Here is a 22,548-nt window from a genome sequence, read left to right as displayed (position 1 = left end):
TCAGGAGCTGAGCTGTGGGAAGCCAGCACAGGCGCGTCTTTGCCCAAAAGCTCGTTCCAGCCCAGGTCACCAGCGCCACCAATGAGAAGCAGATGCCAGGACCGGCCTTGGGAAACCACCAGGCTCCAGCCCTGCTCTGATGCTGTTTGCCTCTCTCTTCTTTCTCCATTGTTGTGATTCTTGCGCTAAACTTTCCATTTTGCCTTGTCTTGAAAACCAGTCTGTAGCGAAGGATGCAGGCAGGTAACTCTGCCATGACCTGGCCTGTGAGATAAACCCTTTATCTCATTTCCCACTCATTTTTATGGCAGTAATCACTCTTTCTTCAGCATTTTTAGAGCTACGCACGCCTGTGAAGTGAGAGATGTCCAAACAACTTTCCCTCCTGCTCTGTGTTTGCCATTCTTTGATGGAACCCATTAATCCTTGCTGATAGATTCACTGCCCCTTAGAGGGAGGGTGAGGACCTGGGAGGGGACAGCAAAGGGTGAGGAAGAGTCAGGACAAGGCTGAAGGAGCTGAGCTGTGGGGAGCAAGAACAGCCCCCGGAGTCCTTGCCCCAGAGCGCTCCCTCCAGCCCAGGGCCATGGCCACCAGCCAGGACCTCCCCTACCCGTGGCTCAGCATCCTGCTCCCCACCTGGACATGGGTCTGCAGGGGACGGCAACCTTCAGCTGCTCTCAGATACCTCACCAGCTTCACCAGGCGGGATCTGAACACGTTTCAGCCCTGCTGCTGGCCCACCTCGGTCCGTACCCTGCTGCACAGGGCATCTCTTGGGGGGGGGCATCACACTAACACACGCTTTGGAAGGACAGGAGCAAGGCTGCAAAGTCCTGCACCCGGAGCCTGAGCTTCCATCTGAAGTCCCCTTCGTCGTTTCAGTGTAGAGGGGGACTCGAGGCCATGCGATGCAGGAAGGTTTGGTAGGACCTCTGCAGCAGCTGGAGCAGGAGCTGGGAGGAGCACAGTGCGTGGAAGAGGGCCAAGGCCAGAAGGGTCCTTCACACGGGTGCTCAGGGACGGCTGGGGATGTGGTGGGGCAGCGAACAGAAATGAAACGATCTGTCCTCGAAACGATCTGTCCTTCCGTTCACCTGTGCACCAAAGAAAATCACATACATGGAAAATCATAGTCTGTGACTTGATCGTTTGTCTGGTATACAGCTAAATGTGATCACACGGTTAAAGGGGACGGGAGCATTTCCTGACTTGTGTAGTGCGTGATTTTGTGGTCTGAATATTTAATGTTTTTGTGTTTTACTGACCATAAGTATACCACATATATAGTGACTGTGTATCTGTAGTCCTAAAAATGCTCTTTGCAAAACTGTGGGTGCTCAGTCAGACGTGCTACATACCTATGTATTTATACACACATAACTTCCTCTCTAGGTTGTGTACCCACATACACCACTGGGCTGAGAAATTGTCTGTCTCTTGTCCCAAACACATCCCTTTCAAATGACACAATGAAAAGGGCTCCAAATACAGTCCATGTGCCCATGGAGCATCTTCTCTAATGTGCAAGCCCATTTCAAGGACATACAGAAACCTCAGAACAGCTCCCCATCAGCACAGAACAGCTCCCCATCGCTGTGGAAGATGCTGGATGGAGGAGCGGCAGGGTGACACGTGTAGCACATGAGCTCATTTCTGCGAGGCAGCCGCGTGTAAGTAAGGAATTGTCCCCAGAGCTGCTGCCCTGAGCTCCTATATCGTCCATAGGTCTTGAGATCTGCAAGACTGGCCCCTGTATGCACCATGCCCTGACACTACCCTGGCATTATGAGGGATATGTGGCACAGTCCTTTCGTCTTTGAGGTTTTCCTCTGTGGCTGTTTCATGTTTAGAAATACCAGAACAATACAAAGCCCGCAGCGGAGCCGGTTTGTACCCATGGCTTCACCTTTGGCAACACCAGGGCTGCTTACCAGAAAGATGAACATACATCAGCTTCTCCCTCAAAGCTTTCCCCAGGGAGATGGGATGCTCTGCATCACTGCCCCAGCCCTCCTCGCATCCTCCACGTCCCCAGCAGTGACACCTCAAGGCAGGGCATGTCCCCCAAGGCCACGGTGTCCGGGATGGTTGGGACACGGAGCAGGGCAGGGACAGCCCCACGCCGTCAGCACGGCTGTTCCCACCTCCTCTTCTGCCCTGGGGCATGTGGAGGGCTCCAGGGCAGGCAAACTCTCCTGGGAGCCTTGGGGAGACACTGGGACGTGGATGGGGAGAACAGCCGGGTGATTTGGGAGCTGCTCCCATCACGTTGGTGAAGCCTTTGGGAGGCTGCCCCAAGGATGGAGCCCAGCCTGCTGCTCTCCTAGGGGTTTCATTGGCTTTGGAGACCAGCCAAGTTAAAACAAAACCCCTATCAGCACCCCACACAACAGCACTCTCTGCCTCGCTGGGGTAAATTTGGCCACAGGAAGGCTGTAGATGACACCGAAATGAAAGCGATGATAAGCAGGGGCCAGAGTCAAGCTGCAGCCAGCATGGCCAGAGATAAGCGCTCATGGACAGGCTGGGATGGCGAAGTGCTAGTGTCTCTCCAGGGGAGGAGGCAAAGCCACAAAGTTAAATCGAGAACGATGCGACTAGACGGCTGTTCCTGTCGTGTTAGAGCAAGTTTGGATCTGCTCCATCATGGGACTTCTGGACCTGAGAGATGCCAGCAAACTCCAACGAAGCTGATCTCAACCAGAGCACAGCAGCTCACCCACAGCTGTGCTTTCAGTGGGCGCCTGACCAGGACCAACCAGTGCAGAACTGGGGGGATTCACACCCTGTTTGCTGGGAGCGTGGTCCTACTGGGAAATAGCAGCCCCGGCCCACGGCCGGAGGCAGGGGCTCCTGCCTTTTCTTCCCCAGAGCTGCACAGGGCTCACAGCCCTCGTTGCCTTGTTTGTAAAGGCAGAGACTTAATGGTGCTTAGGGTGGGCAGTCTGCGTGTCCTTCTCCATCCTAAGAGGTCCCCTCCACTGGCTTTGAGCCCTGCAAGGGCTGAGCCACTGGACTGCAGGAAGCGAAGAGCCACAGGCACACTGGTACCAGCATGACTTGCCAACTGGTGGCGTGGCATCAACCCAGGACAGGAGACTGGGTCCTGACCCTGCTTCCAGGGCCACGTGTATTTTATTGATGGGAACAGAAACCCCAGCTATAACCCAATTTGCAGACGTGCAGCTACTTTCTTTTAGGTCTGCTGGGAAGTCCCTGACCCAGCTGTCCTACCTGCAGTGCCCCCGGAGAACCTCTCAGGGCAAATTCCTTCAGGACAGGAGCAGCCTCACGCTTTGTTTTCAGATGCTGGCCAGCTGTCAGCACAGGGCTGCTGCTGCACGTGCGGCCTCGACAAACCCCGGGCGGAACTCACAGACACTTAGCGAAGCTTTTGTGATCCAAAATTCCACCATTTCTGGGCTTGGAGGTACCTACCAGAGGGAAATGGCACCCAAGCTTTGGACTCCGCCAGAGTTTAAACACCCCCATTTCAGGTCTTTGACTTAGCTTCATTTCATGAGTCTGTCTAAATGAGTTTTTTCTGTGTGCGGACTCCGTGGGGAATTTGCAGACAGAGGTGACGGGAGATGGGCCAGGCCCGTGGGAGAGCTGCTGGCACACAAAACTCCCTCGGCAGCAAAGTGACACCTCACCTCACGGGCTGGTGACAGAGCTCCTCAGCCCGCTCCGCACGGAGGAAGGCCTGAGCGGTTAGCCGTGGCCGTCCTTGCCGAAGAGCCGCGCTCTTCATCCCAGTTGCCCTTCAAGCACCACGGAGTTCCCCAAACACGCAGCAGCGTGTGGGCAGCACCGCGTCTGTCCCCCAGCGTTGTCCCCAGGCCGGAGCCAGGGCCCTGCGCACGGCGCGGCGTTTGCTGGGCACCGTCACGTCCCTGGGTTACGCTGGGCGCTGCGGGGAGGCTCTGCACGGCCAGGAGAGCAGCGCGGCGCTGGCAGGCAAGGCGAGATCGGTCTGGAGGTTCCAAAAATCAACGCTAGAATACAATTTACAATTAAATCCTCATAAAAGCATGAATACTGCCCCTTTTCTGATTCTTATTTGAACGAGTTATCTAGAACGAGATGCAACGCCCCGTATCGTGGTGTCAGCGCTTTATTTTGGGGAAGGGAGCCCGGCCCGGGCGCCTTTGTGGTCTGAGTCCTTCCACCGGCCCGCGGGGGCAGCTGGCTCCGCGGGGGCACAGCACCGCGGGGGCACACACCCCGGGGCACACACCCCGGGAGCCCCGCCGTGCCGCCGCCCCTCGCAGGCAGGCCCTGGGCGGGCTCTCCCCTTCTCCTCACAGCCCTCCGGGGGCAGCAGCTCCGGGGGCTCCCCGCGTTTAGCTCCGCGCCTTCCCCTCAGCCCCACGGGGAGCCCCCGCGGCAGCGCCCCCGGCCCGGCCCCGCCGCCGCCGCCACCGCCGCGGCCCTTCCCGGGCGGCCGGGCCGGGGCAGGCCGCGCCCCCGGCCGCGTCACGCCGAGAGGCGGGCAGGGCCGGGCCGGGCCGGGCCGCTCGGGCCGCGCCGGGAGCGGGAGAAGGCGGCGAGGGGCCGGGCCGGGCCGGGCCGTGGCGCCGGCGAGGAGCCGGGCGATGGTGGGGATCCCGGGAGGCTGCCAGTGTAAGAGCCGCGGCGGCGGGGCGGGGGGGGGCTCGGCGGGCCTAGCGGGGCCGGCACGGAGCGGGGGCGGCACCGGGGCTGCCTCGGCACGGCCGGGGGCCGGGGGGGACCGGGGGGGGGCGGCCGGGGCAGCGCCGGTACCGCGCGGGGCTGGGCCGGGCTGGGCCGGGCTGGGCTGCGCTGCATGCCCGGGGTGCCCCGCTGCGGCCGCACACAGGCTTGGTGTGCGTGCATGTGGGTGTATATGGGTGTACATGGGTGTATGTGGACGTATATGGACGTATATAGATGTATACGGATGTACATGGATGTATACGGGTGCACACGGATATTACCGGTGTGTGTGTTGTGTTAGTGCACGTTTAACTAGCATGCGGTTTATTGCCGCCAGGCAAAGCAGCGGGGCTGGCCCTGCCCCATCCTGCCGAGTGCCCTGTGGGGCTGGCGGCGCGGAGCAGGGGCGCAGCGGGGTGGGCTGGGGGCCCCCTGCCCCCTGGCAGGACGGGCCGTGGGGCAGCGGCAGTGGTCCTGGGTCGCGGCGGTGGTCGGCGAGCCGCTCGCTGCCACAGCCTGGTGCCACCGAGCTGCCAGCGCCAACGCGCTGCCAGCGCTGAGAGGCGACGGGGACCGGACACGTTTCGCGCCCAGGGCGAGTTTTCGGATATCTTTGCTTGGTTCGGGGTGCTGCGGGCCCGCCGCTGCCGTGTTTTCCTCTTGTCTTCGCAGGCAGGCCGCAGCGTGCTCAGCTGAGCAGGACCGGGTGCACGTGTGTGCGTGTGGAGTTGCCGGGGACCCCCTGAGCGTGCCCTGTTGTTTGGGAGTAGGAACGTGGATAACGGGAGCCCTGCTTTCATTAATTTCTCAAAACGGGACGTTTATTTCTGGAACAGTTGCGGTCTCGCTGAAAGCCGTGAGGCTGGCAAGAGTGCAGGGCAGTGCCTTACTGCTGCCAAGGAGCAGAATAGATGGTTGGCACGTGCCCGTCAGGTATTGGCCTCCTGATCGTTCTTCTCATCTGTTTGTCTGTGTGCAGCAGTTATCTGCAGAGAAGTGTGTGTGCTGGGAGTGGGTTCAGCACCCTCCCAGGCAGAGGGAGGAAGGACGATGGCTCATGGGCTGCGTGGGCCTTTTGTGGGCTGGACCATGGCCTCCTCGCGATCCGTTTATAAGTTGTAGTTCAGAAAAGCACTACGGGCTTATCGGAACGCTCAGAGGAAATGAGGGAATTTTAAAATGAAGTGTGATTGCTCAAAGGGAAGCAGCATAAAGATAGATGCCAGCTTTAACATGGAAACCACCCTGAAAGCTACATTCCTGCTAGGAAGAAGGAATTACCCAGCGATGGAAATTGCAGGGGGTGGGTGAATGCTTTATCGCGCTGCTCGGTGCAGAGTGTGTGGGGATGTTCTGAGCGAGGTTGTTTTGCCCCTAAGGCAGTTACAAATATTGGTCTATCAAAGCATGCAGACTGGAAACAGCCGGCGGTGAAGACGGCTGCTGCGGGAGGCAGGCGTCGCAATGAGCAAGCTGTGTGAGCAGCAACGTGGGTTTGCGGAAACCTGGTACCTGACTGAGCCACTCCTAACCTCACTGCGAGGGAGGGCTCTTCCCTTTGTCTTGAAAAAAAGACCCCACAGAAGGAACTTGGGTGAGACCACCTGCTTTAGCTTCAGTACCCAAAAGTCAGCTGTATGTACCTGGTCTCCTTTCTCTGAGCTCCCTTTACAGGAGAAGCAGGCACTTGAGAGGGTGCTTCACCTCTCCTTCCTTGGACACCACTCTTGGGGTGAGACGAGTTACGTTCTGGAGGTGCCTGCTTGTGTTCACAAACTGCAAGGGGAGTCCTGGATAACTGGCTCAGACTTTGGCAGCTAGGAGTTAGATGAAACAAATCCCACCCAGGGTGTCTGCTCAGGGTGCAGCCTGACGTGTGCAGAGACTGGTAAGGTTCCCTGTTTCTGTTGGACTGAGCGCTGGGAGAAAAGGCAGGCCTTTAAAATCCCACTTAAAAATAATTGAAGCGAAAGGAAACGGTGATCTTGCGCCTGAAGCCATAGCTTCAGGGGGGGATGTGTAAAACCAGTTCCTGCCTCAGCTGTGGTGCTTTCTGCAACCTTGGGCAAGTTGTTTGCATGTTTTTCTGGATTGTAGATGAAATGTGTGCAAGTCTTTATGTAGCTGTTCAGTTTTGCAACGTAAACCATGTCTGCCAGCAGGGCTTTTAGCCTGGATCCCTTTGACAGAACCGGGTCAGGAAGCGATTGCATGGGACCAAAAGCCGGCAGGTACAGCAAGGCCGTGACCACTGGCAAGAGGGGGTGACAAACACCTGGCACGCTGTAGGGAGGGGTTCTTCGGATGACTCAGCTGCAGCTAAAGCATCATTTTTTATGCGGCTTTCATATGCCTGTGGCTCAGCTTCCATCGGTGAAGTGCTAATGATAACACCGAAGAGCCATACTGCTGTTTTATAAGGATAAGCACATAAATATGTGCTGTAGCCGTCAGCAGCTTTATAGATAGAAAACAGGGAACGATGTCCTTTTAGTGCCAGCTATTGACCAGGCTGACTGCTAGGACAAGACGTCACTGGTTCTTGTCACTGGGCCTCGCATCTGCCCCAGAGCACTGCTGGGTTTTATCTTTGGTCTCGAGGAAGTGAATAATCAGGATAGACCCGTAATTTGTTTAAGCACAAATTTTATTCATTGCCTTTGTTATCAGCCCAGTGATTTCCACTGCGTTATGAACACAGTTCTTGGCTGTATTGGGAGGTTTCCTGATTTCTTTGAGAGAGAAGTATGGAGAAATACTTCAGTGCTTGCTCTGAAACTAATGATCCAGAAAGAAAGGAGAAATGTGGGACTGCTTTAAAACTTTGGGGTGTTCCGTATGAGTTTAAGGCGCAGGCTGGCTCTCATGAACATCCCTTTCTTACACTGATATTTCCAATGTGTAGAAATTAAAATAGGTCTTTGAGGGACTTGGTATTGATTTTTCTGTGCTGTAAACTAACTGGCTTAAGATGTTACTCCCCCCTTGCACCAGTGTTAGGGAGAGTGAAATAAACTGACTTTTTAAAGCAGTCAGAGCAAAGAGTTTTCCTCTGACTTGCAGCTTCTCTGAGGGTAGGGAGGAGCGTGCACTTCAGGCAGAGCTCAGGTGTGTGACTCTCTCCAAAGCAGGGCCGCAGGGGAACACGTACGCTGAGTGCAGCTGCCACCGGCCTGGGCTGCCAGGGCTTCGCAGCTGCCTCGAGGTGTAGCCACCAGATATCCCCCTCTGATATAAAAGCTTCTGGAGGCAGTGCTTGCACCCAGACGGGTGCCGGAGGGCTGGAGCCCCTGTGCCATGGAGCTGGGCCGGGGGGCGCTGGGCCTGGGGCAGAGAAGGCCCCGGGAGAGCTCCCAGTGCCTGCCCGGGCCTGAGGGGCTGCAGGAGAGAGGGGAGGGACCCTGCCAGGGGGTAGGGACAGGCCGGGGGGATGGCGTTACACTAGAAGAGGGCAGGCTCAGCTTAGATGTGAGGAGGAAATCCTTCCCTCTGGGGGCGGCGAGGCCCTGCCCAGGCTGCCCCAGGAGCTGGGGGTGCCCCATCCCTGGGGGTGCCCGAGGCCAGGCTGGGTGGGGCTGGGGGCAGCCTGGGCTGGGGGCAGGGGGTGGCCCTGGGTGGGCCTTAAGGGCCCCTTCCCACCCGAACCTGTGGGTTCTGTGATTCTGTTATTACTCGGAACCCTTCCAGACTGAAACCCGTGTTCCTGAGGGCATTTGTCCAGCTGGCGCGGGGCAGAAGGCTTCCCTGTGCCACTGCTGCCTTGCCGTCCCTCCCTGCCGCACCCCAGGCCCGGTTCAGCTACGAAGATGTCGCTGGCTGTCATTGCAGCTGCATCTGTGGACTCCAGGCTAGCCAGCCCTGACCTCAGAGCTCAGCTAAAACTTTGTTACTCCCTTTCATGCTCTTATAGAGAGAGAAGCATTAACTTCTACAGGTAATAGCTTATCTGGTGATTGGGCTTTGAGGTCAAAGACTGCACATATGTTTTCTTCAAAGTCAAGCTTTGCGGCCTCCGTGGAATTTAAAGGATCAGAATATTCAGGCAGGGATTTTCTCCGGGGTAGATTTATGGTGGAATTTAAGATAGTATTTAGTAATAGCTCTCAACCTTGAGCTGCAGGGGTATTTTCAGAAGATAAATGGCATGCTGTTGTCTTGACTTTGCATCAATAGATGACGCTGAAGCTTTTTGAAATAAAAAATTAAAAAAGAGTAGCAGCAGCCATTTTTTTTCTGTAGATGTCATAGAATAATCGGTTGACTGCACTTAGTGAATGCTTGCAGAAACACTGCTGCCTTTCGAAGCGGATTTAACAGACACGCTGGTTTGCTAGCATCAATGCCAGCTTCTCCTTGAACTAAACACATTGAACTAAACACATCTGCTTTTCTGAATCCTTGTGGGCTTTTGGGATTTGGTCTGCCACTTCCTAATAGTCGCTGTAGCAGCACGTTCCTCCAAATGTATCACCTGGGACACTCCCACCGGGCTTTTGTTTGTGTTTACCTAGCTATTTCTGGCATACACGACTTGGAATATCTTAAATTTCCCCCAAATCCAGAAGTTGCGGAGCGTAAGGGGTTGACCGTGGCGTGGCAGAGCAGGGGTTGCTCCTGCCCAGCAGGTCGGTAACCCCGCAGCGCGGTGCCTTCTGCTCCTCTGCCCCGCTGCAGCCAGCTGGCCTTGGCTGAGATGGGTGCAGAGCTTCGGCCCGGGGCTCGGGACTGCCACGCTGAATCTCCTGAAGAAGCATGACCGGGACAGTCTGTTTGTCTGGTAATCGCTGCTGCTGGGTGATCTGCTTTGACAGCAGCAATGGGAGTTATTTCTCTGAGGCCTTGCGATGTGCTTGGAGCTTTTCAGGGTGCCTGAGAGTAACCGTCTCCCTCTGCAGCCCCTGCTGTAAGCATCCCACCCCAAAATTTGGCTGTGCTCCTGCTGAGGATCTGAGGCCTGGCTCTGACATGGCACAGCTGCGTAACCTCGACTCAGACTGCTGAGAAAGAGCTGCGAGAAAATCTGTACAGAGATAAGAAAAATTGAAATTACAGCCAGAGGACCCTGAGTCACTCAAGGACTCGAGAAGGAAAAGAAGTGAAATGGGGAGGTACCAAATCCTAAAGGAAGGAGAGGGCAGGGTGCTTGGTGTGCGTGGGGCAGGCTGGTCTGCCAGCGACCGGGGAGGACCGGTTGGGTCGAGCGCTGGGGGCACTGGTGGGACTGGGCTGGTGGCAGGCAGCAGCTGGGCAGCGCTGGGGAGCCGAGCCAGGGACCTTCCCTGACGCCTGCCGGCCAGCAGAGACTCTTCAGACGCCTTATCAGGAGTGGTGAGCACACAAATGCTTCGCCTAATAACTCATTACATCCCAGCTATCTTCTCTGTGTGTTAGCCAACAAATATTTGCTTTATACTTTTAAGTTCTTGTGTATCCTGCCTGCGGAGTCTCTTTGCATCTGGCCGGAGGTGCCTGAACAAGCTGAGCTGGAAGTGCGGGGTGCATCTGCGGGGCCAGCTTCTGCAGCGGGCTTACGGGCAGCAGCGTGGACAGGGAAAATGCTCAACCTTTCCTTGCCTTCACGGGAAGGGAGGAAGACGGTGGCTGCTCCTTCATGCCTGCCTTCTGGGCCAGCTTGGGTCTCTGCAGCCCGTCCTCTCCTCGAGGCCCTTTCTTTGCAGTTCCGTGAGTATGGTGGGAGGCAACGTTTCGTGGCGATGTTCTCGGGAACAAATCTTTCGGTGGCTCCGGGTTAGGCAGAGAATTAATTTAGCACTTTTTAAAAGGATGTGAACACTCGCTGCGTGGTACTTCCAGGTGCAGATGAGGATGGTTTGTTTGTTTTAGGTGATGGCAGGTAATTGCATGAGCAGGGGAGGCTCTGCAGTCAGGATGTTGAAACACAAAGAAGTCAAATGGTTTCCATCTTCCTCCCCCTCCGGGCACGCTCTTTTGCATCAAAACACCCAGTCAAGCAGATCTGCAGTCAGGAGCCTTCCCTCCTCCTCCCTGGCTAGGTCTGGGGGGGCCGAGAAGCCACTGATTAATTGTGGCTGTGAAGCACTGAACTTTGAGGGGAGATGAAAAACTCTCCGAAATGTTTGCCTCCCTGGCAGCATATACGTGGGTCGGTAATTGGGTTTATCTTGTGACATCATTAGGATCCCTGACATTTCTAGCTTAGAAACAATAACTCTCCTTATCCGTCCTCATGTTTTTCTAATTAAAGACAAAGCTTGGTAAATATTTTTTAAATGATTGAATTTCCCAAGTATGGAAAACACATGTTGGGAGTCAGGCTCCCTGAGCCCAGCGTGCCTTTTCCCATAGCGTCCCTTTGAGCATGCGAGTGCAAATGCAGATTTAGAGCTGTGGGTGACAGGTTTATCTGGGATGATTGGCAAGGATTTATAAAGCAAGGGGGGATTTACTCAGCTCTCACTCCCTCCTCTTCCCTCTTGCCTCCCCCCGACCCCGGTCTCAGAAATAGGAAATTGGGATCACATTAAACCCTAATTGGTTTGGCTCCAGCGATGGCTCGGTGGCTGCCAAATAGTTAATTTATTGTGTGAGAGTTTGGCCATGTGTTGAGAGGCAAATTTGCTTTAAGCAAGGGATCTTTGTAAACTGTACATCCATTCATGTGCCAGGTCCTGTTTACAAGGCGCTTGGCGAGGCAGGGAGCGGGGCAGACGGGCAGCAGGCTGCTTTCCATGACAATCGCGGATGGCGAAGGGGGACTTCTTGTTCTTCCTTCCTTTCCCCCCATCCGAAATCCTCTCAGAAACAGTTGCATAAAAGAGCTTAGAGCGGTTTTAGCCGGACCGTATGATAGGCGTTTGGAAACCGCCGGCTAGATAAGATGTGGGAGGCTCTCCGGAGAATAAATGCGTCTGTGTTGGAGATAACAGCAGGCCCGGGCTGTCACCTCTGAGCGGGGCCAGGTGGGGAGTCCCCGGGGCGGTGAGATTGCTTTTTCCTGTACCACGCGAGGAGGGGGCGAGCGGGAAGCCCGCGGATCTGGCTGCTTTCCTGCGCTCTTTGTTCCTCCCCTGCTGCGGGAGGGTGCCTGGGCTGGTGGCTGTGCCGCGGCCCGGAGCTGCTGCTGCAAGCTGCTGCCCTCGGACCGCGAGCTGCGTTTGGCTCCCGTGACGGTCTCTGCAAGCTGGGCTCCAGCAGAAGGGCTTGAAGCGCAAGCGGTCCTTATTTAGGCTGTCCCCTCGTCCCTCGAATGGGAGTTAGTGGGATCAGAGGGGATGCCGCAGCCTGAGTTAAAGCCTCTTGCTCCTGGCATGGCTCAGGTTTTGGAGTATGGTTTGCAAGAGGCTGTGTAAGGAATAAATCCACGGCTGTAACATTTTCTTTCGTTTCTTGCTGAGTTAAATAACAAACTTCATGTGAGGGAGCTGCCTCCAGCTCAGAGGCAACAAAATTACGACTGCCGTGCTCAGCGGTGCCCTTTCCGTGTCAGCTGCTATTTCCATTGTGAACTTGATACCTGAAGGCTCAATATTGTGACCCTTTAATTTTCAGCTGCTAAAATGTACCGTGCAAGTTGGCTAAAAGGGAAGAGCTGAAAGGGGAATTTGAAATAGTTGTGCTGTGGAAGCAGTGTGTTTCTTTGGATATTTCTTAAGTGCTGAGTGTTTAGGAGAAATTGATAGGTAGCAGCAATGCACGCTTAGCAATACTTCTCCTTCTGTAACTCGTGCTTCCTGGGATGTAATAAAATCCATTAGGTTCTATTTATGATCCAAGGCCCAATATAGTAATAGTTTTATTTGGATAATTGTGGCTGTTCTGCTGATAATCAGAAGACTGAAAACTCCCAGCCCTACTACAAAAGTCAGGCAGCGTGTTTTGGGGGGTGCAGTGCTGGCGTGGCCAGATTTTCCGAGGAGCCGGAGAGAGGTCGGTTCGGCAAAAGCAGATGGGATCAAGCCCAGCCTCTCTGGGACCGAGCCCCTGCCCACGGTGGCCCCTCTGCCCCCCGGCTGTCGCGTTCAGGCTGGGCTGCCCTGGGTTTGCCGGGCTGGCCCCGAGGTGCCGGCAGCGTTGGGCAGCACTAAGGCTTTATGGAGACAAATGGGACAGGCATTAAGCAAACGGCGACCGTTTGTTTGGAAGAATGTCTTTTCATCCAGAGGTCTGAAAGCAGGTTAAACGTTTATCAAGGAGCCGCTCCTCGCTTTCCCATCTTCCGCTCAGTTTGAAATGCAGCCATTTCTGGGCTGAGCGGCTGTAATTACTGCACAGCACGTAGTACTTCCACCGCTTCTGGCAGGAAGTGAGGAGGAATACTGTACACCACTGCAAGACAAAACAGAGATCAACAATTGGGATTTTTCTCAAAGAGCTGATCTGTCTTCTCTGCCAATTAAACCCGAGTTGGATGGAAGCCTTATGCCCATTTCGCTTTTGCGATGCGAGCGTGGCGTTTCCAGCACACAGCCCGTGTTTATGGGGAGCCTGAAAGCAGCAAATTCCAGCCAGAAATTCTTTCTAGCTCTTCGCTTTCCTTCTGCCGTTCGCTTCCTTGTTCACACCACAGATGCTAATGGATCACCTGCCGGCGGTGAGTAATGACACAAGCCGGACGTGACATTGGGCTGAGAAACTCAGCCGTCCTCAGGAAGGTTCTTTCGGAGACGTGTTCCTGCTCTTTGACCTTCCCAGAGCAGGGAGCACTGAAAAACCCTCAAGCCCAACTTGAGATCACTTGTGTCCGCTTACACGCCCACCTCCTCTTTGAGCCTAGACATCTACTTCAGGATATGTCAGTGCTTCTGCCATGGCTGGGCGTGCGCACAAGCCGATGTGTCCAGGTTTTCAGCCTTCTGTGCATTCCCTACTCCCTTCTCCTTCCCCGATTCATAGCTGGAAGTTACTATACTTGATATCCTTATCGCGGACCCATCCACTTTTTGTTTTTTTCCTCATCATGGAGCTATCTGATAAATTTTTGCCAGGAGGCTTTTTGCTTTTAGAGACAAAAAGGAAAGGTAGCAATCCTGAGGATGTTTTCCAAACAAATAACAAAAATGTCAACTCAGTGGCAACCTTGAAGTTTAGCAGATCTGGGAGAGCGTCCCTGGGACCACCGCAGAGATAAAACAGTTCCAGGCTGCGGGTGGAGAAGCAGAGAAGAGAGGCAGGAGCAGATCCTTCTGCTGGTCTCTGCTGCCGTCCATCCGTGCCTCGTTGTGCCATGGGGGTAAAGAGGCTGCGTGCTGGAGGGAGGCATTTCTTACTTGGTGGCACACGGAGCGGCTGGTAGCAGAGGGCGTCACCTCCAGGTTCATTCAGCACCGCGCAGAGGTGGGAGACGCGCGGTTCCACAGCTGCCTTCCTTTCCTCTGATCTCCGTTTCTTCAGCCAAACTAGCCCTCCCCTATAAATGTGCATGCAGAAAGGAGGGACAGGAACATGGAAAAGCCAGCAGCAGCTTTTTTGTAGAGGTGGTAGATCCAACAACAAGGTAACAGAGACCAAAAGTCAGCATCGTGAGAAAAGGAGCTTCTGGTGAATCGCCTGCATCCGTGTACTGCTGTGCGTTTACTCCTCGGCTGCACAAGGCCTGACCCCCTTGTTGCGGTTCTTGGTCCACGAGCCACCAGCTTTCAGAGTACACTGATCAGTGCCTTTTCCTTTCCCCAAGGGGTGGATTTTTTTCTGTGAAAGCGTGGCCAGCCCTCTGGATCTAGGTGTGCCTGGCGCCTAGAAATGAACTGGATGGAATCTTCTTAGGGAGAATCTCAGACTGCAGCAGATTCCCCTCTTCTGGAAAGCTCACGGGGCCGCAATACAGTCCTTTGCTTTGAATTTTAATGCTCTTCTCCCTCCTTCTGGATGTGTGCAGGTTTTCCATACAGCAGGGCATTTATTTCGTGGTTCCCATCACTTGACAGGACAAGTTTTTCAAGCCTTCCTCTGTGTCTTTCTGATCTTACTCATTTGGGAGGTGCTGTTCCAACACCAGCCTGCAGAAGTCTTTCCTGGATATGTTAACGGCCGAAACGCTGTTTGTTTTTTCCTGCTCTTTGGGAACTTTCAGTGCAGTTGTGTTTTCAGCGGCTTAGTCGGGCTGGAAGCAGGAGAGGGTCCAATGGTGGAAACAAATTCTGTCAGTTTAATCCCATGGCTTTCCATGCCAGCTGCCTTGCAAACCCAAGACACATTCAAACGTTTTAAAATAACTTATTTTACAAGGCTTTGTACAGTGCCGTGACCGTGACGTTGGGAGCTTTGCTCTTCGGTTTGCGCTTTCAGGTTCTGCCTTGCCAAAACGAGAAGTGGAGGCACTGGCAGGACGGATAATGGTTGTGGTACAGCTTGACACTGACACCGCAGAGATGCCGAGGGCGCTCTTCCCACGCCGAAGCGTGTGTGGAATGGGTACCTGGGTGTCATGACATAACACAGGTACTCCGTGTGGGGTTCTTGATTTGCCTCCTCCCACTTCTATTTAAATGTGAAGTCCTCAGTCACTGCAGCCACCATTTCATCAGGTTTTATTTTCCATTCAATAATTACAGCAGTTTCCCTTGAGCCCTGTACCTCTAATTAAGAGAGCTAAGTTAGATATAAAGTTAAGGGAATAAAATGCGTTCTATTTTTATGGTCAAATATGCTTGCAAAAATATGGCTTGTTGGCTGAGTCACTGCTCCTGGATGTTATTTACTGCACCCGTTGCTTTCCTCCGTCCTCTGCCAGCACCGATGACGCCGCACAGGCTGCAGCGAACGTTTTGGGCAGGGCCAGGTGATCTCGGAGGTTTTTTCCAACCATCATCGTTCTGTGGTTCTGTGCCCCTGAGCGGGCAGCGGCTCCGCAAAAGCAGAGCCCACCGAGCTCTGCCCTGTTTGCAGGAGGGTTCGCAGCCAGCCGCTTCCTCACCTCCACGAAGGCTGAGGGCCGGGATGATGCTGGGCGCCCCGAAGAAAAGGAAGAGCGGGCTCAGCTGGGTGAGGACGCGCAGGAGCCAGCTGTCTGCTGACTGTGTTTCTCCGGCATGGGATGATCGTGTAGATCAGCCCGAACAGCCAGGGCGAGGACGCTACGAGGGACAGACCGGCCTCCGTACATGTAGCACGCCAGGAATTTAAATCTGTCACCGATGGTACCGTCCAAATGGCTGCGCCTCTCCGAGCGGCTGCTCCGTGAATGGAGATGCACCTCTTTGCACCTGTTTTATAACACTGAGGCAAAACATTCAGGGCATCCAAATAGTTTATACCCCAGCAAACATGTTCTGGCAGCGGGACCGTGAGTTTCCATCTCATTAAGCTGTTGGCAAAGCTCTGGTAATTCCAGCCACTGATACAGCGCAGGAATTCTCCCCCAACACGCCTGGTTGTGTCAGGCCGGAGCACCGCTGCTTTTTCTCAGCGGTTGTGTGTTTACACTCGAGGGTAAGAGAAAGTGTTGAAATGTCACTCCTGCGCTGCTGGAAGGAGGTCTCGCAAGGGCAGAAAACAAGTGTCAGAGGATTTTTGTACGGTGAGCACAACGTGATTGCTGCACCTAGGCTGCAGTGAGGAACTGTTTTCAAATACGTGCATACGTTTAATGCAAAACCTGGCCCCGGTTCTCGGTTTCGCAGAGGCTTGAAGAGGCTGAGTAATACCAGAACAGAGGTCGCTGGCTGTACCGCAGCCCACGCTGGCGGTGACAAAGTCCCGGCCGCCTGGCAGCCGGCTGGGGGCCGCGCGGAGCCAGCCGCCGGTTTCGCTGTGTCTCCGGCGGGCAGGTCGGCTCCGCCGCGCCGAGAGGCTGAGCCGGGTGAGATCGCGGCGTCCTCGGGCCCATCCGAGTTGGGTTTTGTTGGAGGGGTGGCACGCAGGGGGCGGTAGGCATGGGAAATCTGCCCTCAGCGCCGCTGCGGATTTTACGGTGCCTCGCGGACAAGAAAGGGAAGTCTGCTCTCCCTGCCTGGCGTTGCGTTACGCGGCTTAAGGCAGGCACACACGAAATTCATTTCAGAGGTCCGTCGTCCAGGCCCAGAGACAAAGGAATGTTTTAGTAGGGCTTTTATGAAATTTGTATGCTTTATCAAAGCTCCCATTGTTTCCTCATTAAGGCGGGATTATCCCTCTGGGGTCATCCGTTCTGCATGGGTCAAGGAAACGGCAACGCTCCATTTTCGTAGTAAACTTGTGGCTGCAGGACCGGGCTGTGAAACAGGCGAGGTGAGGGGGAGGCCGAGCTTCCAGCGGGCACAGCGATGTGGGCTTTTGGGGCTGGGACCCACAGGGAGCTTTGAGCGGCACCATCCCCCATGCCTCTCACCACGCGCAGGTCCCATCTCCTGGCCTGCTCCTCTCGTTCCACGGCCTCTGCTGCTGATGTGATCCTGAGGGTGCGAAGCTGGAGCGTTTCCATCTTCCCAGACGAGCAGTTTGTTTAAAAACCTTCTGGTTTGCATAAGGACCTATCACAGAATCACAGAACTGTAGGGGTTGGAAGGGACCTCAGGAGATCACCGGGTCCAACCCCGCTGCCAAAGCAGGTTCCCTAGAGCAGGTTGCCCAGGGAGGCGTCCAGACGGGCCTTGAATATCTCCAGAGGAGACCCCACAACCTCCCTGGGCAGCCTGTCCCAGTGCTCCGTCACCCTCACCGTGAAGAATTTCTTTCGCCTGTTGGTGCGGAACTTCCTGGGCTCCATTTTGTGGCCATTGCCCCTTGTCCTGTCCCCACAGACCACTGAAAAGAGGTTGGCCATGTCCCTCTGTCTCCCACACTTCAGGTATTTGTAAGCATTGGTAAGATCCCTCCTGAGTCTTCTCTTCTCCAGGCTGAACAGCCCCAGGTCTCTCAGCCTCTCCTCTCATAAGGGAGATGCTCCAGGCCCCGTATCATCTTTGTGGCCCTCCGCTGGACTCTTCCCAGAGTTTGTTTTCCCTCCGCTGGACTCTGCCCAGAAGATCCCCGTCTTTCTTGTACTGGGGAGCCCAGAACTAGAGGTAGTGCCAGTTGACCCCTGGGCTTTCTTGAACTGATTCCCTGAATCTGTCACTTTTGTCTTTGCAAAATTTAATTTTTTGCCCTCAGATTGTCTCCTTCCTTCCAACATGTGCTCAATCTGGCGGACATTTTTCCGTATGGCTGTGATTCTGAATGAGGCTCAACCCCTCTGAAACTCACTGCTAAGCAGCAGGTAGCTCCTCTTACTGACGTTGTCGTGCCCAGACGTTTGGGCAGCGCGTTTGCTGGGTTCCTGTACGCGTCCCAGCGGTCTCCGCTGTTTGCAGGTGCTCTTCGTGCACTCCTGCTACAAACGATCTCGCTGTTGAATTCGGGCTTGCAGGAGAAGGCTGCAGGGCCCGGGTGCGAGCTCGGGGCACCCCGTGCCGGCGGCGTGCTGCCGAGTCAGCCCGCCGTGACCGCGCCGCCCTCGTGCACCCGCCCCGGCTGCGACCCGCGGCGGTGCCGGCTCTGTACGGCGCGCGGTTTTGCCGAAAGCTAACCTCATGCAAACGAGCCTCGCTCGGCTTAAAATCAGCACACGGGGTTTTGGGGTCGCTCGGGCCGGGAGCGGCCGGGTTAGCGGCCGCAGGAGCCGTGCGTGGCCCCGAGGATGGCAGGAGCTGCCGGAGCGCCGACCCGCTCCTGCTGCCCGCGTGGGGCTGCGCAGGGCCAGGTGTTCGCCTCCAGCTGCAGCTGCTCCGTCTGCAGAAACAGGTGGGGACGCTCGGGATAGGCAGCAAAACACAGCTGGGAAGAGTTAAGAAGGAGACGTGCAGTGTGCCGTTTCACCTGGGCAGAGCCGACCCCGGAGCAAAATTGCCTGCAATAAACACAGCTTCACCTCGGCGGCGGTGGGGGCGCCGGGTGGGATTAGCGAAATGAAGAGGAAGTAAATGTATGCTCGAGACGGTTTTTTTCCCTTCTTCCTCTCGTTAGTAACCCAGCCAAATCAAATCAACTATTTCAAGAATGCTGCCTTTTAACTGGGTGTACCATCAAATCCAGCCCCGCTTTGGAGAAGCGTTGCTGGTGAACGTTTCTTTTTCATCTCCTCCTCCAAGCTTTTATTGCTGGTTTTTAAATTAAGAGGTTCCTTTCGTGCTCCTTTCCCTGAGACGTATGTATTTTTTTAAATGACTTGTGGTGTAGAAAATCAAGGTTTTGACAGCTGCTGGAGTTTCGAGTTTAGTACGTCTGAGTTGTGGATCTAAGGTAATTTTTGGCCTCTTCCTCTTCCCCCCCGTGCATGTTAATGAACGTCAGCACGCAGGCTTCTCACTTGTGGCTCTTGGCGGTTGCCTGAGCGCGTCTGCCGGGTGAGTGGGGTGGGTGGAAGACCTCCGCCCGCTTTGATGCGGTGCTCGACTCAAACGCTCCTCTCGGTCTGTTGAAGCTTCTCTTTGAACCGCCGGAGCGTTCTTCTGCGCCGTGCTGGGTTGCGGAGGGAGGCCGTCAGGGCTCAGCACGCGGGTAGCGGAGCGCTTCGGGTGGAAGCAAAGCCCTGAGAGCTTCGGGTGGCTTTCTCCTCGTTTCCTCCTTGCCGTCCAGCTAATCCAGCCGGGCGTCTCGTTGTGCAGCCTTGGCGTGGACGCGCTCGGGTGCACGGCAGCAGGCGGGGACGCGCGCCTCTGGCTGAGCTGGGTCACCCTGAACCCGCTGAGGGCGGCTGCAGCAGGGTTTGGGTGCAGGTCTGGTGGGGTCTGCAGGGGGGAGCTGATGCCTCTGGCAGTGCGGGGCCTTCTCCTTAGCTGGGCTGGTTTTTAGCTTTTGCATGTTAAATCCTGAATGCTTTTTTTCGGCCTGGTTTTCTTCGGCCATCTCTCAGGAGAAGCAGCTTTGTCCTGTTGAGACTTGATTTTCTGTACCCGATGTGGTTCTGTTGAGCAAGGTTGTTCCGTGAAGCTGGTGAAGAACATTCTAGTGGAATCGTTCTTCTGTTGGAAAATGGACGTTTGTCAAGGCAGACGCTTTCCCTGGGCACAGCGTGCACGTGGGAGATCGGAACCCACCCTAGGTGCTTTGTAATCCTATCTAGTGAACTGTACACCGGGGGATAAATCAGTACTTACCTCTGAGTGTGGCCCTTCGGCATCCTGCTGGAGCTCGGGCTGCCTGGCCTCTGGCTGTCCCAGTGTCTCCTTGCTCTGGGTGACTCTCGCAGGAGGGCTGGGGTTGTGTTCCCCTTTGGCTGGTGCTACCCGTAGGGAAGGGGAGGGCTCCGAGTCCAGCTCTCCCGGGACGGGAGCGCTTCTGCCTGCTGCTTGCTGAAGGTGACGAACGGCGTCCTCGGCTCGGGGTCCCCTGTTCTACGCTTTGCTCTGAAAACGGGGCCGCGTAAGGGGGAAGGGGCCGTGAAATCAGCCGGGCTGGGAGCTCGCGGCGTGCCGGCTGCGGCACTGCACCGTGTGTAGGGGCTGGTGGGCACCGGAGCGCCGTTGTGCCGAAATCCTTGCTGCCCCTCGCTTTCCTGAAGGCCTCAGGACGGCGGCGAGGCCGGAGAGCCCTCCGCAGTGTGGGCCCCAGGGCGCCCACATCACGGAGGTTACAGGGGATTTGGGGCCAGGGGAGAAAAGCTCATGCTAGCGCCTGAATACAGCTTTTCACTCTCTTAAAATTCTTCTGTTTTTATTAAGCGTGAATCCCAGATGCTAAAAAGTATTTTTCCAGACACGGTTGTAGTGTCTTGCTGTGTATTTTCCGCTAAATTGCTGAATTATTGTTTTCTTTCTGGCCTTCGTTTCTTTCATAGCTTTATCTTTTTGTCTGGATGTTTTAGATGGCTAAAACTTGTTTCTGTTTAGCATACCGATCTGAGAACTCCCATGGGAGACAGTTCTCACCAAACGATTGCATAGGACAGGAATGCTGGCTTTTTTTCCTGGAAACTTGTAAACATGAACTTCCTGTTGACACGAACTGTAAATCTGCAAATAGGCTTTGCTTCTGACAAAGGATGAAGGTAATAAAATTTTAGGCCCTCGTTCACTGCGTCTGGTCCTCCTCGGTCTGTGTCCAAACACCCCAAAGGCGGCGGAGGCAAGTGAAGGGAACCTGCTGGTTGTTCTCCATCTCTGGAAATCAAGCTTTTTTTATTTATTATTTATTTTTCCTTGTCTGTAGGCACCCAAATAGGGATGCAATCCTAACAGAAGCCAGTTGGAGAATCTCAAAACCCTGATGACTCTGGAGTGATGCTTCGTCGCTTGTTTTCTTTCGTTTCTCCCCTGCCTCTCCTCCACAGAGCTAATCCTCGGTGTCAGGGAGTTAACTCTGCTGCATCCCATGCAGGCGTTTTTGGATAATGAGCCAGCCAAATTTTGGCAGCTGTTAAGAGACTTTGCACGTAACCACCCATGTCACTTAACCTTGCTTTTATTTCTCCCTCCAGGAGGAGAGCTGGTGGGAAGCGTAAGCCGTTCGAGTTGTTGTCACCTTCCGCACTTGGCTCTTCTGCATGTTGTGTTGTGCATCTGCCAGTGCCAAGGAAAAAGCGCTGTAGCTTGCTGGGGGCCGAGCAGCAGCACAGGGAGGTTCTCCCGGTTCCCCGTGCCTCTTATTTTTTGGGGTGCTGCCTTACTGGGTTGCTGTGGGTGGCGGAGGCAGGTAGCAGGCAGCAAGCGGCTGTGCGGCATCGTTGGGGTGCTGGAGCTCCCCGTGCTACCGCAGCAAGGGGTGGAGGCAAGCGGGGAGGTGGTGAAAGCAGAATGGAGAAGCGGAGCAGAAAGCAGGTGAAAAAGGGCGATAGCGGAAGGAGGACAAGGATCTAGAAAGGAAGGAAGAACGGTTACAGGCCACCACAATGCGCAAGAGAAGGAATGGGGGCATCAGGCAGGATAAAAGGAGAGGAGGAAGAGCCGGGTGGAGGCTGCGCTCCCTCAATAAGCTGCCCATTAATTAATATTTTCTCATGTGGCAGCAGCGGGGCGTGGACGCAATCCAGCCCTTCTCCGCCTGACCTCCGCGCTCGCCGCCGGCCTGGTTTCTCGCTGGCTTCCTGCCCGCAGCGAAACCGCAACCTTTCCGACTCCTCCGGGCAGGAGGAGAGGCGCATGGCAGCGGTGTAAGAGGAGCCTCTCGCAGCCGTCTGCGCTTGGGTGGGCGTGCTGGTTCTTTCGTAAACTAATAGCTCCCAGCAGTGCTACTAAATCAGACTTCGTGGAGCCAGGAGCGGGGAGCTTGGAATGCCGGCCAGGCACAAAGGGCTGCGCTGGTTTTGTTGTGTGGTGGTTTTTTTTCTTTTCTTTTTTTTTTTTTTTGTCGGTTGTTTGTTTCTTCGCCCCCAAAGCTCGCTGTTTGGTATGGGTCTAGCGGTCCAGCAAGCCAACTGACAGCAGAAGAGGAGCCGGCGAAGGCAGGCTCGGGGAAGAAAAAATGGTGAAAAATTTAAAAATAAGAAACCAAAAGGGAAGTCACCGTTGAAAACGTGGTTTTTTGGTTGTTTAGTGAGGCGGGGAGGGAGGGAGCCCCGCTCGGCGCTAAACCTGCAAAACCAACAAAGCTGTGGCGGCACCTGGGATGGATTCCGCCGGGAAGCCCTGCTCCAAGCCCCCAACCAGTGGTTTTGCTGGGTGAAGAGAACAAACCAGGACTGAGGAATTTTCTTTTGAGCATCCTATAGGGAGGCCGCAGTGTGGCTGAGAAATTCGGCTTTTTTTAATCGAGGTTACCGGGTTAGTGACAAGGAATCTCTGAAGAAACAAAACTCCTTTGGTGCCTGTCGGTAGCGGGACGTGGCCGGGCCGTGGGACGCGGAGCTGCCACCTCATTTGAGGTGGGACGCGGGCAGAGTCACACAGTGTGCGTGCCGCGAGACGCGTCACCGGCGCGCTCCAGTCAAGCTTGGGAAGCGCTCAGAGATGCAGCCGTCCCCGGGGGCTGGAGGGAAGGGAAACCGACGAT

The 22,548-nt window shown here is 55.2% G+C and overlaps 1 protein-coding gene across 4 annotated transcripts in view; it reads left to right on the top strand.

Annotated features, from left to right (window-relative positions):
• Positions 1–4,475: 4,475 nt before the first annotated feature.
• Positions 4,476–22,548, top strand: part of CBFA2T2 (CBFA2/RUNX1 partner transcriptional co-repressor 2) — a 63,595-nt gene continuing 45,522 nt past the window's right edge. For 2 of the 4 annotated variants that reach the window (XM_080557872.1, XM_080557871.1), the window contains exon 1: positions 4,476–4,629. In XM_080557872.1, the coding sequence (XP_080413998.1) occupies positions 4,602–4,629 (28 nt within the window). In that variant the 5' untranslated portion in view covers positions 4,476–4,601. Of the gene's footprint in view, positions 4,630–10,439; positions 18,364–22,548 lie in introns of those variants that run through there. The other 2 variants (XM_080557868.1, XM_080557869.1) reach the window with 2 other exon arrangements.

Source organism: Anser brachyrhynchus (assembly GCF_964034855.1).
Source record: "Anser brachyrhynchus genome assembly, chromosome: 16".
NCBI classification, from domain to species: Eukaryota; Metazoa; Chordata; class Aves; order Anseriformes; family Anatidae; genus Anser; species Anser brachyrhynchus.
The sequence above is the reverse complement of the archived record's forward strand: the minus strand, read 5'-3'. Positions and strand labels throughout refer to the sequence as shown.